We start from the raw sequence: 14,292 nt of genomic DNA, 5'->3' as shown, positions 1-14,292 counted from the left end.
TCAGTCGTATTTCTTGAGCGCTTACTGTGTGCAGAGCACTGGACTTGGGAAGTACAAGTCAGCAACATCTAGAGACGGTCATTCATTCATTCAATCGTATTTATTGAGCGCTTACTGTGTGCAGAGCACTGTACTAAGCGCTTGGGAAGTACAAGTTGGCAACATGTAGAGACGGTCCCCTACCCAACAACGGGCTCACAGTCTTAAAGGGGGAGACAGACAACAAAACAAGACATGTGGACAGGTGTCAGGTCGTCAGAATAAATAGAAGGAAAGCGAGATGCACATCATTAACAAAATAAATAGAATTGTAAACATGTACAAGTAAAATAAAGAGAGCAATAAATCTGTACAAACTTATAGACAGGTGCTGTGGGGAAGGGGAGGAGGTAGGGCGGGGGGGATGGGGAGGAGGAGAGGAAAAAGGGGGCTCAGTCTGGGAAGGCCTCCTGGAGGAGGTGAGCTCTCAGGAGGGCTTTGAAGGGAGGAAGAGGGCTAGCTTGGTGGATGTGTGGAGGGAGGGTATTCCGGGCCAGGGGGATGATGTGGGCCGGGGGCCGATGGCGGGACGGGCGAGAAAGAGGTACAGTGAGGAGATTAGCGGCGGAGGAGCGGAGGGTGCGGGCTGGGCTGGAGAAGGAGACAAGGGAGGTGAGGTAGGAGGGGGTGAGGTGATGGACAGCCTTGAAGCCCAGGGTGAGGAGTTTTTGCTTGACGCGTAGGTTGACAGGCAGCCACTGGAAATTTTTGAGGAGGGGAGTAACATGCCCAGAGCGTTTCTGCCCAAAGATGATCCGGGCAGCAGCGTGAAGTATAGACTGAAGTGGGGAGAGACACCCTGCTCCAAGCTAGCTGAGGGCAGGAAATGCGTCTGCCAACTCTGTTTTTATATTGTACTCTCCCAAGCCCTTAGCACAGCACTCTGCACACAGTAAGTGCCCGATAAATATCATTGATTGATTGACTTTCACTAGGCCGCGTTGCTTCTTTAGGAAATTAGGAGCCCCCCTAAAGAAGCAGTGAAATTCGTCAATATTTTACCTGAGTTACCTGAGAAGCAGCGTGGCTCAGTGGAAAGAGCCCGGGCTTTGGAGTCAGAGGTCATGGGTTCGAATCCCGACTCCACCACGTGTCTGCTGTGTGATCTTGGGCAAGTCACTTCACTAGCCTGGGCCTCAATTACCTCATCTGTAAAATGGGGATGAAGACTGTGAGCCCCACGTGGGACAACCTGATCACCCTGTATCCTCCCAAGCGCTTAGAACAGTGCTTTGCACATAGTAAGCGCTTAACAAATGCCGATTATTATTATTATTATCAAACAGCAGTGCAGTGACGAGACTCCGGTAAGTCTGCTGTCTCTTCACTCTTTCCCCCTCACCACTGTCATTCATTCATTCATTCAATCGTATTTATTGAGCGCTGACTGTGTGCAGAGCACTGTACTAAGCGCTTGGGAAGTACAAGTTGTCACTTCAGTATTACCATGTCACCTAAACCCTTGGGTCCTTGCTCTCCCTCGCCCCACCCACTGATAGCACTTCCATCTTGTCTTACGCTGGCGTCGTCTCCGATCCGCAGCGACACCATGGACGCGTCTTTCCCAAAACGCCTCGTTCTCCCTCTGCAGTCGTTCTGGTAGTGGATCCATTGAGTTTTCCTGGGAAAAATACAGGAACTGTTGACCACCGCATCCTTCCGCTCAGTCCACTTGAGTCTCCACCCTCGACTCTCTCCCGTGCTGCTGCTGCCCAGCACAGGGGAGTTTCGCCTGTATATATGTTTGTACATATCTATTACTCTATTTATTAATTTTGCTTGTACATATCTATTCTATTTATTTTATTTCGTTAATATGTTTGGTTTTGTTCTCTGTCTCCCCCTTCTAGACTGTGAGCCCACTGTTGGGTAGGGACTGTCTCTATATGTTGCCAACTTGTACTTCCCAAGTGCTTAGTACAGTGCTCTGCACACAGTAAGCGCTCAATAAATACAATTGATTGATTGATTGATTGATTGATTGCCTTGTAGCAGATCGCCTGCCACTCGCTAGCCACTGCCCAAGCTAGGAATGGAGTGGGTAGGCCTCTGCTTGACTTTCCCTCTAGTAGTCGAGATCGATAGAAGACTGGAAACTCGCCGGGTGCGACCCCGAGAGCGAACTGCCATACATATCTTGAAACTCCATTGCTTTCTGCATATAGTAAGCGCTCAATAAATACAACTGATTGATTGATTGATCTCTAGTTCATCTTAGTGTCATGAGATTATAGCTCCTTGACGGAAGGGATCGTGACTCTACTCTCCCAAGCACCCTGCACGGAGTGAGCGCTCAGTAAAGACAGTTGATGGATTTTTACATGGAAACTTGTAAGTACTGAATTTTCAAATATTATCCTTCGCGTCCTATTAAGCAGTCGGTGGGAATCGGTCTAAAGATCCTCCGTGATCATTCATTCATTCAATCGTATTTAGTGAGCGCTTACTGTGTGCAGAGCACTGTACTAAGCGTTTGGGAAGTACAAGTTGGCAACATATAGAGACGGTCCCTACCCAACAGTGATCGATTTGCCAAATAGATGTTTCCATACTAAATTGCAGTAGGAATTATGAGGAGCAGCATGGCTCAGGAGAAATAGCCCGGGCTTTGGAGTCCAAGGTCAGGGGTTCAAATCCCAGCTCCGCCCCTTGCCTGCTGTGTGGCCTTGGGTAAGTCACTTCACTTCTCTGTGCCTCAGTTCCCTCATCTGTAAAACGGAGATGAAGACTGGGAGCCCTTTGCAGGACGGGGGCTGCGCCCGACTCGATTTGCTTGTATCCAACCCAGCGCTTAATACAGTGCCTGGCGCTTAGTAAGGGCTTAACAAATACCGTAATTATTATAGGTTTTTAATCACGCTAGTCAAATCAGTCAAAAAAATAGGTGCTTGGGCCCTAGTCAGCTTTGCGGCATTATCTCAAAAAGGGAGAGGACCGTAAATGCTGAAGCATCAGTTCTACGTTAGGCTCTGGCTAATTTAAACACCCCCTCCCCTCCGATTTGGTATTATCCGTGGCCCTGGTGAGCAGTTGCAACACAATGAAAATGCCTATAGTGCTGATCCCCGGGGGGATGCACCTCATCACACCCCCAGACTGACTTCGAATCACGGGTGACCGCACCAAGGTCACCTCCTCCAGCCAGCTGTGCCCACAGTAGGCACCTGCCAACTTACCCACTGGGATGTCATAGGGGACGAAATGCAAAGCTGAGCGAGACGGGCATTCAAAGCTTCTTTCCCATCTATGTGGCCCGTCATTGTCGTAGAAGATTAAGTTGTATCGTTACGGCTTGCCCTTCACAAAGCCAGGCCAGTTGCTTTCCCCTTCTAGACAGTAAGCTCACCGTGGGCAGCGAACGTGTCTGTTGTGTTGGATTCTCCCAAGTGCTTAATACAGTGCCCTATACGCCATAAACACTCATTAAAAGACCGATTTTTTTTTGTAACTTAGGTAATGGCTCATTGGCCTGGCGTAGCACTGGCCGAATCCTTGAATACCTTCAGGGGCATTTCAGTAGCTTTTTTTTTTTTAGAAAAAAAAGCAAAACCAAAAAACCTTTCTAGTGTCTTTCTTGTCCTTTAACTTCATTCTCTAGCCTTCCATTGCAAGTGGTGGAATTGATGAAATCCACTGATCAAAGATATCTATTGAACACTTGCTGTGTGCGTTTGGCACCATACTAAGCTCTTGGAGAGAAAAATGGAATAGGAGACATGATCCCTGCCCTCAACCAGCGTACCATCTAAGTGGGGAAAACAGACACTAAAATAAAACTACAAGTAGGGGGAGGAATACTATGTTGGTGTTGGAGGAGGGAAGGGGTAAGTACCCAAATGCTTAGGTGGTGCTTAGAACAGTGCTCTGCACACAGTAAGTGCTCAATAAATTCCACTGATTGACTGCAAAGTGCTTAAGGGACAGTCAGTGGGGTTATAAGAAATCGAGAAATTGTCTCCCCCTTCTAGACTGTGAGCCCACTGTTGGGTAGGGACTGTCTCTATATGTTGCCAACTTGTACTTCCCAAGCGCTTAGTACAGTGCTCTGCACACGGTAAGTGCTCAATAAATGCGATTGATTGATTGATTGATCAGGGAAGGCTTCCTGGAGGAGACACGATCGAAGATGGGGAGAGCCGAGGTCTCTCGGATGTGAAGGGGAAAGGACTCCCAGGAAGAGTGTGAGCAGGAGGTTGGTGACAGGAGAGTTGACAGCAGATCGCAGTAGGCAGGTTGGCTTGAGAGATGGGGTGTAGATGGAGAAGGGGTGAGGGGAGGGAGACCAAGTGCCATAGAATCAGTTTAATGCTTTGGTAAAGATGGAAAAGAAACAAGTATTTTTAAATCCAGGTTTTCCCCGTGATCGGTTATCGCTGGGTGCGACTGAGCTGAGGATTGGGTTTGGTGACTGAGAACCATCACGCAATGGGATTACCACTTCCAAATGGTAATCGGAAGGAGAGGCAGACTTAAATCCGATCCTTTCCAGGTGCGTGAGTCTGGGCAAGCCACTTCTCTGGGCCTCAGTTACCTCGTCCGCAAAACGGGGATGAAGACTGTGATCCCCATGTGGGTCAGGGACTAATAATAATAATAATGGTATTTGTTAAGTGCTTACTATGTGCCACACACTGTTCTAAGTGCTGGGGTAGATATGAGATAGTCAGGTTGTCCCACGTGGGCCTCACAGTCTTCATCCCCCTTTTCCAGATGAGGTAACCGAGGCCCAGAGAAGTGAAGTTACTTGTACAAGGTCACACAGCAGACAAGTGGCGGAACCGGGATCAGAACAGATCAGCCGGGTGGTGAACTTGTGTAGGTTGCAAAAGAAAGTCACACCCATCCGCAGTGCAAACCAAATCTTGGACGAGGTATCAAGAAATGTTACATCTCTTCCAAAGGGAATCCGATCCTGCCCTAAGCTCGGCTTGGTCTTTTAGCTCTTCCTTCCTTCTTGACGATTCCATAAAATAGCCCCTCTGCCGCCCCGCAAACGCGCGGACGGGCGAACGGACCGAGTGGCTCGAAGGGAAGGGAGAGGAGGACGGACATCGGAAGGCAGACTCGATTCAGACCCTTTTTCTTTCGGTAATTTTTTGTTTTTATTTTAAATTACAAAGGACGTTGCATACACTGATGGGTCTGTATCTGACTAGAAGTGCAAGTGCTGGAAAGTGACAGTAAACAAAGTCAAGATTTTAATTGTGCCTCGTTTTTTTTTAAAAGGAAAAAGGAAAAAAAAACCGCACAACTATCAACCGACATTTAATAGAATAAGTTTCAAAACAGATCATGCGTTAACAAGATAGAGATCTTTCTGACAAAGAGAGACAAGACCAGTTCCAATAAAAAGTCTCTTAGCTCCAGTTGGAAAAGAACTACAGGATATTAATGACAGCATTACAAACAGGAACCCAAGCAACTACGCGGAAACAGGTTGCCACGCGGTAATGAACGAACGCTTTGAATTCTCGCCCCTCGGTTCTCCTCTGTTGCCTGCGTGGGCTGCAGCATTAGAGTTCGCCATCGACCACAAACGCTTAGCTAGAGGACGGGGTCATCCCGTGAGCATCCCGGGGAAAGGCGACCGAACAACAGGCAGGGGATCGGGCCGGAAGAACAGGTTCAAAAAGCAGATAAGGTACATACATACACATCGATGCTTTTTGGTTCCGAGAAACCCATCGGGGTGGGGAGGTGGGGACTGGGGAGGGGGAAGGGTCACGTTGGAAACCAGGGTCTGACCCATCTCAGAAGTGACTCTGACCGTGTGCTCACCCTGGCATGGAAGAGGCAACCTAGTTTAGCCCAACTTGGCACATCAACACATCCGACTCTCTGACATTCGTCATCGAATAACCGACCCTCCAATCCTGAAATACTGACACATTGGAAGCAGTTTCACGTCTCCGCTTTCTCCATTTTTTTTTTGTCTTTTGGGTTTTGTTTTTTTTTGCTAAATAAAAATTGGGATTTGGCATAACCAAGTCTCTCTCTGACTTGAGTTGGCTAGCTGAGCAACGGGACAATGCTTAAACGCATAGTCGCCCGTTGCTCTATGGAAGAGGATGACTTGTAGCACATTTTCAACATCTCTCCCTCCCGTGATTTTTCTCCCCCCCCCATAAGGTAAAAACCTCCATCCCTGCGGCCGATCCACAAGGTTGCACCCCGATGGGCGTCTGAGCGATCACGAAGGGGTGGAGTTTTCGGAAAACGGTAATGCCCTTAAGTGAGATTCAACGAATCCACGATTGCAGCATCGGGTTTGCAATGCCCGCAGCATAAACACCGAACGGAGCCAAGCTGCAGTCCTGTGCAAAGTTAGGAAAACACCCTGGGCTCCACGTGGACCCGCAGTTCGCTTAGAGAGTGGACTGAAACCTTTTACATGATTAACACTGAAGGCCGTCGTTCAGTGCATTCTCACAATTCAGACTGCAAGGCTATCGAGAGATGCTGACCCCATGTTAACATAACTAGACGACGCTTCGACAGAATTTCAGGAAGACTAGCAGTAAGTCTGGAAATATCATCTTACGCTTTAATTATTCCCTACTGAAGGCAACTTGTATCCAATTCTTGGACAGTTAACTCAGTCTTAGCAGCTAAAATGGCAAGGTTGAAAAGATGTATGGAATTTTCAAAAAAGCACATCCATTCTTGACATTTCGGTGAATAAACTAACAGCTTTATTAATGAAGGCAAACATCAGATAGTCGTAGGAATTTTTTTTTTAAATAAACCCAAACGGACAATATTGTATTTCCAAAGTACTTCTGATTCTCGTAAAGAGACTCGTCCTCTGTTTTAGCAACAGAAACCTGTCCTCTTCCTTTTAGAATGGAAAAATGAAGTGGAAGAATAAAGCAGACGAGCTGAACAACGCTATTGTTCAGTGGAGACTATTGCTCTTCGGCAAAAAATGAACTCGGGAGAGTCCCAATAGAGGATGGAGTAGCATTAGTGCGAATCCTCATCTCTCCCCTCACATTCCACGACCGTTTAAAACCGGGTTCCCAGACGGACACGAAACAACTGTAAAGAGAGAGGGGATTTGCAACCAGATCCATTTGAATTCCTTCATGATGCTTTTATTATAGTTTTGATTCTCTTGTTAAAAGGTGCAAGAGTTCAGAATTCAGGGGGCGGGAAGGGGGGGTGGGTAGGGCTGAAAACATTTAGTCATAAATGTACAAGTAAGGCACGATATAAAGCCACATCGTCATCCGTCATGAAGGATACAGGAAAGGACGAGAATCATACATGGTACGGCAGAACCGGATTATCGAATCGCCTGAAAACGGCGCCCAATTCGAAGCTCTGACAAGTTCGCAGCCGGAGCGGCTGGAGAGCATGCTTTACTACGGGAATAAATGCTTCAGAGAATCCAGTGTATTTGAAATGACCAACGGAGATCGAAAACCAATCATAGCAGTACTCGAACGGTCTCCGTTGGACGACGGGATTATCGGAAATACAAATCCGCGATCCCTCCACTTGAAATAGGATCCGGGACTTCGTCGTGTTCTGCCTACCATGTGTGAATGCTGAAAATCTTTAGAGAATTTGGCTCTAAGGATCTTCACCCAAAATGCATGCCACAGTTTCCAGAGACAGAACAGGTAGAGTGGTTTGGGGGGTTTTCTACCCCAAAGGTGGGTGGGTGTGTTTGTGTGCGCGTGTTGGGGGGGGTGAGATATGAATACACCAAATGAATATACTTTAACGATGAGAGAGGAAGCAGATTATTACTGGCATTAAAGAACAACCATTTCTAGACGGTTTAAATGCCACAGAGTCCCCTGGTTAAAATGTAAAGCTGCACAGCTTGCCTATGTCATCTTTACGATAAAGTTAAAACAGCTAAAGGATTTAACTTTACTCTACATTTTACTGCCAGGTTTTGTTTACATCAAGTATCGCTGCAGCATCCTGACCAGCCCAGATTTAGCAGCAAACGGCAGGAATCATATAAAATGCAATTCTTTTTTTTTTTTTAACAAAGTGCTTCTCTAAGATATACATACATATATAAATAGGTACAAAATAAAGTGTCAACATTAAAAAGCTCAACTATTAAAAGCTTTTAACTATTAACTTAAGTAGTACATAGAAAACACTGAAATGCAAAGGTCTGGAATTCATTAAAACAAATGTTTGAAATGATAGACCGAAAAACCATTTCTGGTTTTTAGAGTGGAGGGAAAAAAAAAAAAAATCAAAAAAAATCAAAAAACAAAATTCTTAACAGAGCAGCTCTAAAAGGGGCATTTTATAAACCTATCCATTCAACCTACCAGGTGAAAGATCTTCACCTGACCGCAAAACTGCCATATTTTAGAATACTTTATAAATCCCCCAGATACATTTTCAGTCAAGACTCATTCTCGTCAAGTTACAGACCTGTACTTTGCCTTACCCCCCCACGCATGAAAAAAGGAACTTTTTTCAACTGACATTTTTCAAATCCTTTGAGAAAACGGCTACTTGCTGCGTTTCCTCTAAGAGAGCCCTAGTCAAGCTCATTTCTACCAGGCTCAAAGAAAAGCAGCGTGCATCACAATTCAGCTACGGGGTCTTGGCCTCCTTTGGAATTTCTCTGAAGTGTCACGATACGGAGGAGGCACTGTAAAAAATCTAATTCTTCCCTCCTTCTCCCCCCCGCCCACCCAAAAAAAAAAGAATTACCATTGCCCCTTGTTATAATGAGCTCTTCAGAGTCAAATCTTCATGTGCTACAGCTGAGGGACACAAGTCTATTTCAACAAAAGAAAACACCGCGCAGACAGCTGCAATAAGGAATTAAGTCTCCAAAGGGAAGGTGGAAATACCGTATGCTTGCAGCGTACGAGTCCTGCAGCCCTGCGGGTCATTTTTGATATTTTTAATCTCTCTAAGCAGTTTGGGGGGCGGTTGATCATGACCTTTTTACAAATTTGAGGTGCGGGCTAGGGGGCCGGGGGGCAGGCTCTTGAACCCAGATCATGATGCTGTCTCGACAGAGGACTTTCTCATCAAGAGGTAAAGCTTTAAACACACTTTAAACACTGACTGACGAAGCTGATTTTTATATGGGCAAAAGAGCACCTAAAAACTAAAGGTGTTAATATTCCTCAGTCATACAAACTACAGAATTAACAAGAATAAGTCACGTATAAGTTTGAAGAAGCTAGTTTTGAAATATCTGTACAAAAATATAAAAATCTATAAATCTTTCTGTTTTAAGCTTGTGTTGATCCTTGGAAATATTACATGCACAATAATACATCAATTGGAAAAGTGGCAACTAAAGAATTAGATATTTGTAGCTTTTTCTTTCTTTACACATATATATATACACACAGTACAATAAAAAATAATCTGTATTTTGGTTGTTTGGTGGAAGTATACTACAACGAGCTAAATAAACTTTTTTGAATTCTCAAAGTCAAAAACTATTTTACCAATAGCTTACTAAAATCCAAATATATTAAAATTTTCTACAATAAGTGCAGAAAAAAAAAAAGATTTACAAACTCCTAAATGGCCACCAACTTATCTACTATGGAAGCGAACTAGAGGAACAGCAAAATAATATTTGTAGGTATGAATGCTCCTTCTGTAGATAACTGGACCCAACAGAAATAAAATTCACAGTTCAGTAAGATCCCTAACCCTGACCTTTAAATTTTTTTTCTTTTTTTCCTTTTTTTTTTTCATACATTCAGTACAGTATCATGTAAGCTGTGCAAAACTTTCCTTAGACTGGCAGTTGCCATATCAGTTGCATTTGTCTTTGGTACAAAAAATAAAACAATCGCATTAATGTGCAAGTATTTGTCCCCTTCCGGCCAAGTACCGAAATTGAGTCTTCTCGAGCTGTCTTTTTATACAATACACAGACTCTGTGGCATATATATCTACATTTCAACATTGTCCTATATACATTCAAAAATTGGTAAGAGTTGGAACAAAAACATTTAAACCCCGTTTTTATACCGTCTATACATCTTGGTTTTCCCTCCGTTAGGGTTTTCATCATACAAAACGTCACCAGTTTATAGCTAGAGTTCCCCCCCCCCAAAAAATACAAGGCACAAAGAATATACTTTTTTTTTTTCTTACTTGCACGGACATATAATAGATATATGTCTCTACGTATATATCATATTGAGCTCTGAAAATAAAGTCTAATATGGCACAATAGCTTGAATGCTATGTGTGCTAATGTACAGGTGAGATTAATGGTTGCGGAAAAATTAGGACACGAAGCGATAACTAAGGAACCAAACCAAAACGAAAACCCCACTAGACAGTTAAAAAAAAAAGTGCTTCCTCTTAATTTTTGTTGTATTCAGAGTATAAACCTGCCACAACATTTGGCATTCGCTGACGCTCTCCCAAGCAGAACGCGTTTTACATCTCCAGTTCTAATCATCGGATTTGGGGCCCTTTGCTCAAAAACCCTTAACTTTCCACGCCGATGCCAGACGTTGTGCGAGAACTGCGGTTTAGGCTCTGAGAAATGTTGTCATCGAGCATCGTGGATCATGCTTCTCTTATGCTCGGCTAGACAAACGATGTGACCTAGTTGGAAATGTTTACGTAATGCGAAACCGCCATGCAGAACCGAATGAAATTTACACCAGAGCCCACCGGACGGTGACAGACGGCAAAGCCGGGCCCGTTTTACACTTTCGACGTCTGCATCCTCAGCCCTACGAGTCCGCCGGTGGGATTGCCTTCCGCTGTCTTCTCGAGGACCTGGTTCACGAACTCGGAGGTCTGCCCGGCAACTGGAAGACCTGAAGGGGACAGAGGGAGGGCTCCCGGTCAGTCCCGTCCGTTCGGTCCATCGTCTACTGGGTGCTTACTGCGGGCGCTGTACTGAGCGCTCGGGAGGGGCCGCTGCAACCGCAGACGGACGCGCGGTCCCCACCCGCGACGGGCTTCCAGTCAGCTAAGCCGGCGGTGGTGTTATTTTGTTTATTATTTCTTTTGTTAGTACGTTTGGTTTTGTTCATTTCATCTGTGAAATGGGGATGGAGACCGTGGGACAACCTGATCATCCTGTATCCTCCCCATCGCTTAGAACAGTGGTTTGCATATAGTAAGCGCTTAATAAATGCCATTATTATTATCATTGTCAGCTTTGTGACTTTGGGCAAGTCACTGCACTTCTCTGGGCCTCAGTTATCTCATCTAAAGTGGGGAATAAGACTGTGAGCCCCCCATGGGGCAACCTGATCACCTTGTGGGATTAGACTTGTGGGATCAGATCACCCTTTTAGACTGTGAGCCCACTGTTGGGTAGGGACTGTCTTTATATGTTGCCAATTTGTACTTCCCAAGCGCTTAGTACAGTGCTCTGCACATAGTAAGCGCTCAATAAATACGATTGATGATGATGATGATGATGGTGACGATGGGTCCCCCTCCCCATCACAGGTGGCTCTCTCTCTCTTCTCTGGGGGAGTGAAATATATCCAGCAATAATAATAATGGTATTTGCTAAGCGCTTACCGTGCGCCAAGCAATGCTCTAAGCGCTGGGGTAGATCCAAGCTAATCAGGTTGGGCACAGCCCCTGTCCCACATGGGGGCTCGCGGTCTCACTTTCCCATTTTACAGATGACGGAACTGAGGCACTGAAAAGCCAAGTGACTTGCCCAAGGTCACACAATGAAGGAGTGGCAGAGCCGGGATTCTATGGTATTTACTGAGTGCTTACTATGTGCACAGCATTGTACTGAGGGCTTGGGAGAGAACAAATGATAATGGCTTTTATTAATGATGATAATGGCTTTTATTAAGCGCTTACTATGTGCAAAGCACTGTTCTAAGCGCTGGGGAAGATACAAGATGATCGGGTTGTCCCGCGTGGGGCTCCCAGTCTTCATCCCCATTTTACAGATGAGGGAACTGAGGCACAGAGAAGTAAAGTGACACAGCTGACAACAATAATAATGATAATGGCATTTATTAAGCGCTTACTCTGTGCCAAAGACAGTTCTAAGCGCTGAGGGGGAAACAAGGTGATCAGGTTGCCCCACGGGGGGCTCACAGTCTTATTCCCCATTTTAGATGAGATAACTGAGGCCCAGAGAAGTGCAGTGACTTGCCCAAAGTCACAAAGCTGACAGTGATAATAATAATGGCATTTATTAAGCGCTTACTATGTGTAAACCACTGTTCTAAGTGATGGGGAGGATACAGGATGATCAGGTTGTCCCACGTGGGGGCCACAGTCTCCATCACCATTTCATCATCATCATCATCAATCGTATTTACTGAGCGCTTACTATGTGCACAGCACTGTACTAAGCGCTTGGGAAGTACAAATTGGCAACATATAGAGACAGTCCCTACCCAACAGTGGGCTCACATTTCACAGATGAGGGAACTGAGGCCCAGAGAAGTAAACAACAGAGTTAGCGGATGTGTTCACTACATATACCGGGCAGTGAAATCTGCCTCCTTGCAGCACTGGAAGCGCGTTGTGGGTGGGGGAACGTGTCTACCCTTGGCCTGTCCTCTCCCAAGCGCACAGCACAGTGGCCTCCACACAGTAAGCACTCAATAAATACCACTGGTTATTACTGATTGATCGTGCCTACCTGTTTATCATCATCATCATCAATCGTATTTATTGAGCGCTTACTATGTGCAGAGCACTGTACTAAGCACTTGGGAAGTACAAATTGGCAACATACAGAGACAGTCCCTACCCAACAGTGGGCTCACAGTCTAAAAGGGGGAGAATTTATATTATTATAAATTATAAATTCGTTTATATTGATTGACTTCAAGAAAACCAGCAAGAGAAGACATGCCCGCACATCGCGGCCCCGGAATATTCCAGAAAACAGTGGATTGGGGCTGGGGAAAGCTCCCCACTCTTCTCCAAGTTCAATTCGGAGCACACGCATCGGGATCCAAATTCATGTGAACAGGCAGGGCAAAGCAAGCTTTCTTAACCACCCGGGAGAGAAGCTGTGTGGTCCTTTGGGCATTTTTCAATAAGCTTATGGCCAACCTCGGGAAACCTGAAAATCCGGATGGACCTTGCGGTGAAAATGTCCTATTATTATTATCGTGTATTTGTTAAGTGCTTACTTTGTGCCAAGCACTATTCTAAGTGCTGGGCTAGATTTGGAGTAATAATAATAATAATGATAGCATTTACTAAGCGCTTGCTTTGTGCAAAGCACTGTTCTAAGCACTGGGGAGGTTACAAGGTGATCAGGTTGTCCCACGGGGGGCTCACAGTCTTCATCCCCATTTTACAGACGAGGGAACTGAGGCCCAGAGAAGTGAAGTGACTGGCGCAAAGTCACACAGATGGCAATTGGCAGAGCCGGAATTTGAACCCATGACCGCCGACTCCAAAGCCCGGGCTCTCTCCACTGAGCCACGCTGAGTAATAAGGTCGGACCCAGTCCCTGCCCCACGTGCAGCTCACAGTCTCGATCCCCACGTTCTGGATGAGGGAACTGAGGCCCAGAGAAGTGACGTGACGTGTCACCCAACGGACACGGGGCAGAGCCGGGATTAGAATCCACATCCTCTGATGCTCAGGCCCGTGCTCTTTCCAGCAGGCCACGCTGTCTCCTTTAAAAACAAATCATTTTGACCACGTTCAGGTGGGGTTTCAGAGCCAAACAAGGATCTTCATCATCATCAATCGTATTTATTGAGCGCTTACTATGTGCAGAACACTGTACTAAGCGCTTGGGAAGTACAAATTGGCAACATATCCTCTCCTAAGGATCTTCTTAGGAGAATCTTTAAGGGCAGCTCCCGTCTCTCTGGAGCCAACTTACTAACCCGGTAATAGCTACAAGGCATGCCCACAAGGCATACGCTGCGGGTAAGCGCTTAACGAATGCCATCAGAAAAAAAAAAAAGTGAAGTGACTTGCCCCAGCTCACACAGCTGACAAGTTGGCGGAGCCGGGATTAGAACCCACGACCCCTGACTCCCAAGCCCGGCCTCTTTCCACTGAGCCACGCTGCTTCTCACTACTACATCCTTTCCTTCATCTCGGCAGCACGCTGTCCGCACACAGGCAAAGTAACGGGAGACCGGCTCAGTGGCAAGAGCCCGGGCTTTGGAGTCAGAGGTCGGGGGTTCGAATTCCGACTCCACCCCGTCTGCTGTGTGACCTTGGGCAAGCCACTTCGCTTCTCTGAGCTTCAGTGACCTCATCTGTAAAATGGGGATGAAGACTGTGAGCCCCCCGTGGGACAATCTGATCACCTTGTATCCCCCC

The 14,292-nt window shown here is 45.9% G+C and overlaps 1 protein-coding gene across 2 annotated transcripts in view; it reads right to left on the bottom strand.

Moving 5' to 3' along the window:
- Positions 1-8,737: 8,737 nt before the first annotated feature.
- The window catches only part of CREBRF (CREB3 regulatory factor), a 53,371-nt gene continuing 47,816 nt past the window's right edge, over positions 8,738-14,292 (bottom strand). For both annotated transcript variants that reach the window (XM_038740260.1, XM_038740261.1), the window contains exon 9: positions 8,738-10,826. In XM_038740260.1, the coding sequence (XP_038596188.1) occupies positions 10,711-10,826 (116 nt within the window). In that variant the 3' untranslated portion in view covers positions 8,738-10,710. The remainder of the gene's footprint in view (positions 10,827-14,292) is intronic.

This window comes from Tachyglossus aculeatus, chromosome X1, assembly GCF_015852505.1.
Source record: "Tachyglossus aculeatus isolate mTacAcu1 chromosome X1, mTacAcu1.pri, whole genome shotgun sequence".
Classification (NCBI taxonomy): Eukaryota; Metazoa; Chordata; class Mammalia; order Monotremata; family Tachyglossidae; genus Tachyglossus; species Tachyglossus aculeatus.
The sequence above is the reverse complement of the archived record's forward strand: the minus strand, read 5'-3'. Positions and strand labels throughout refer to the sequence as shown.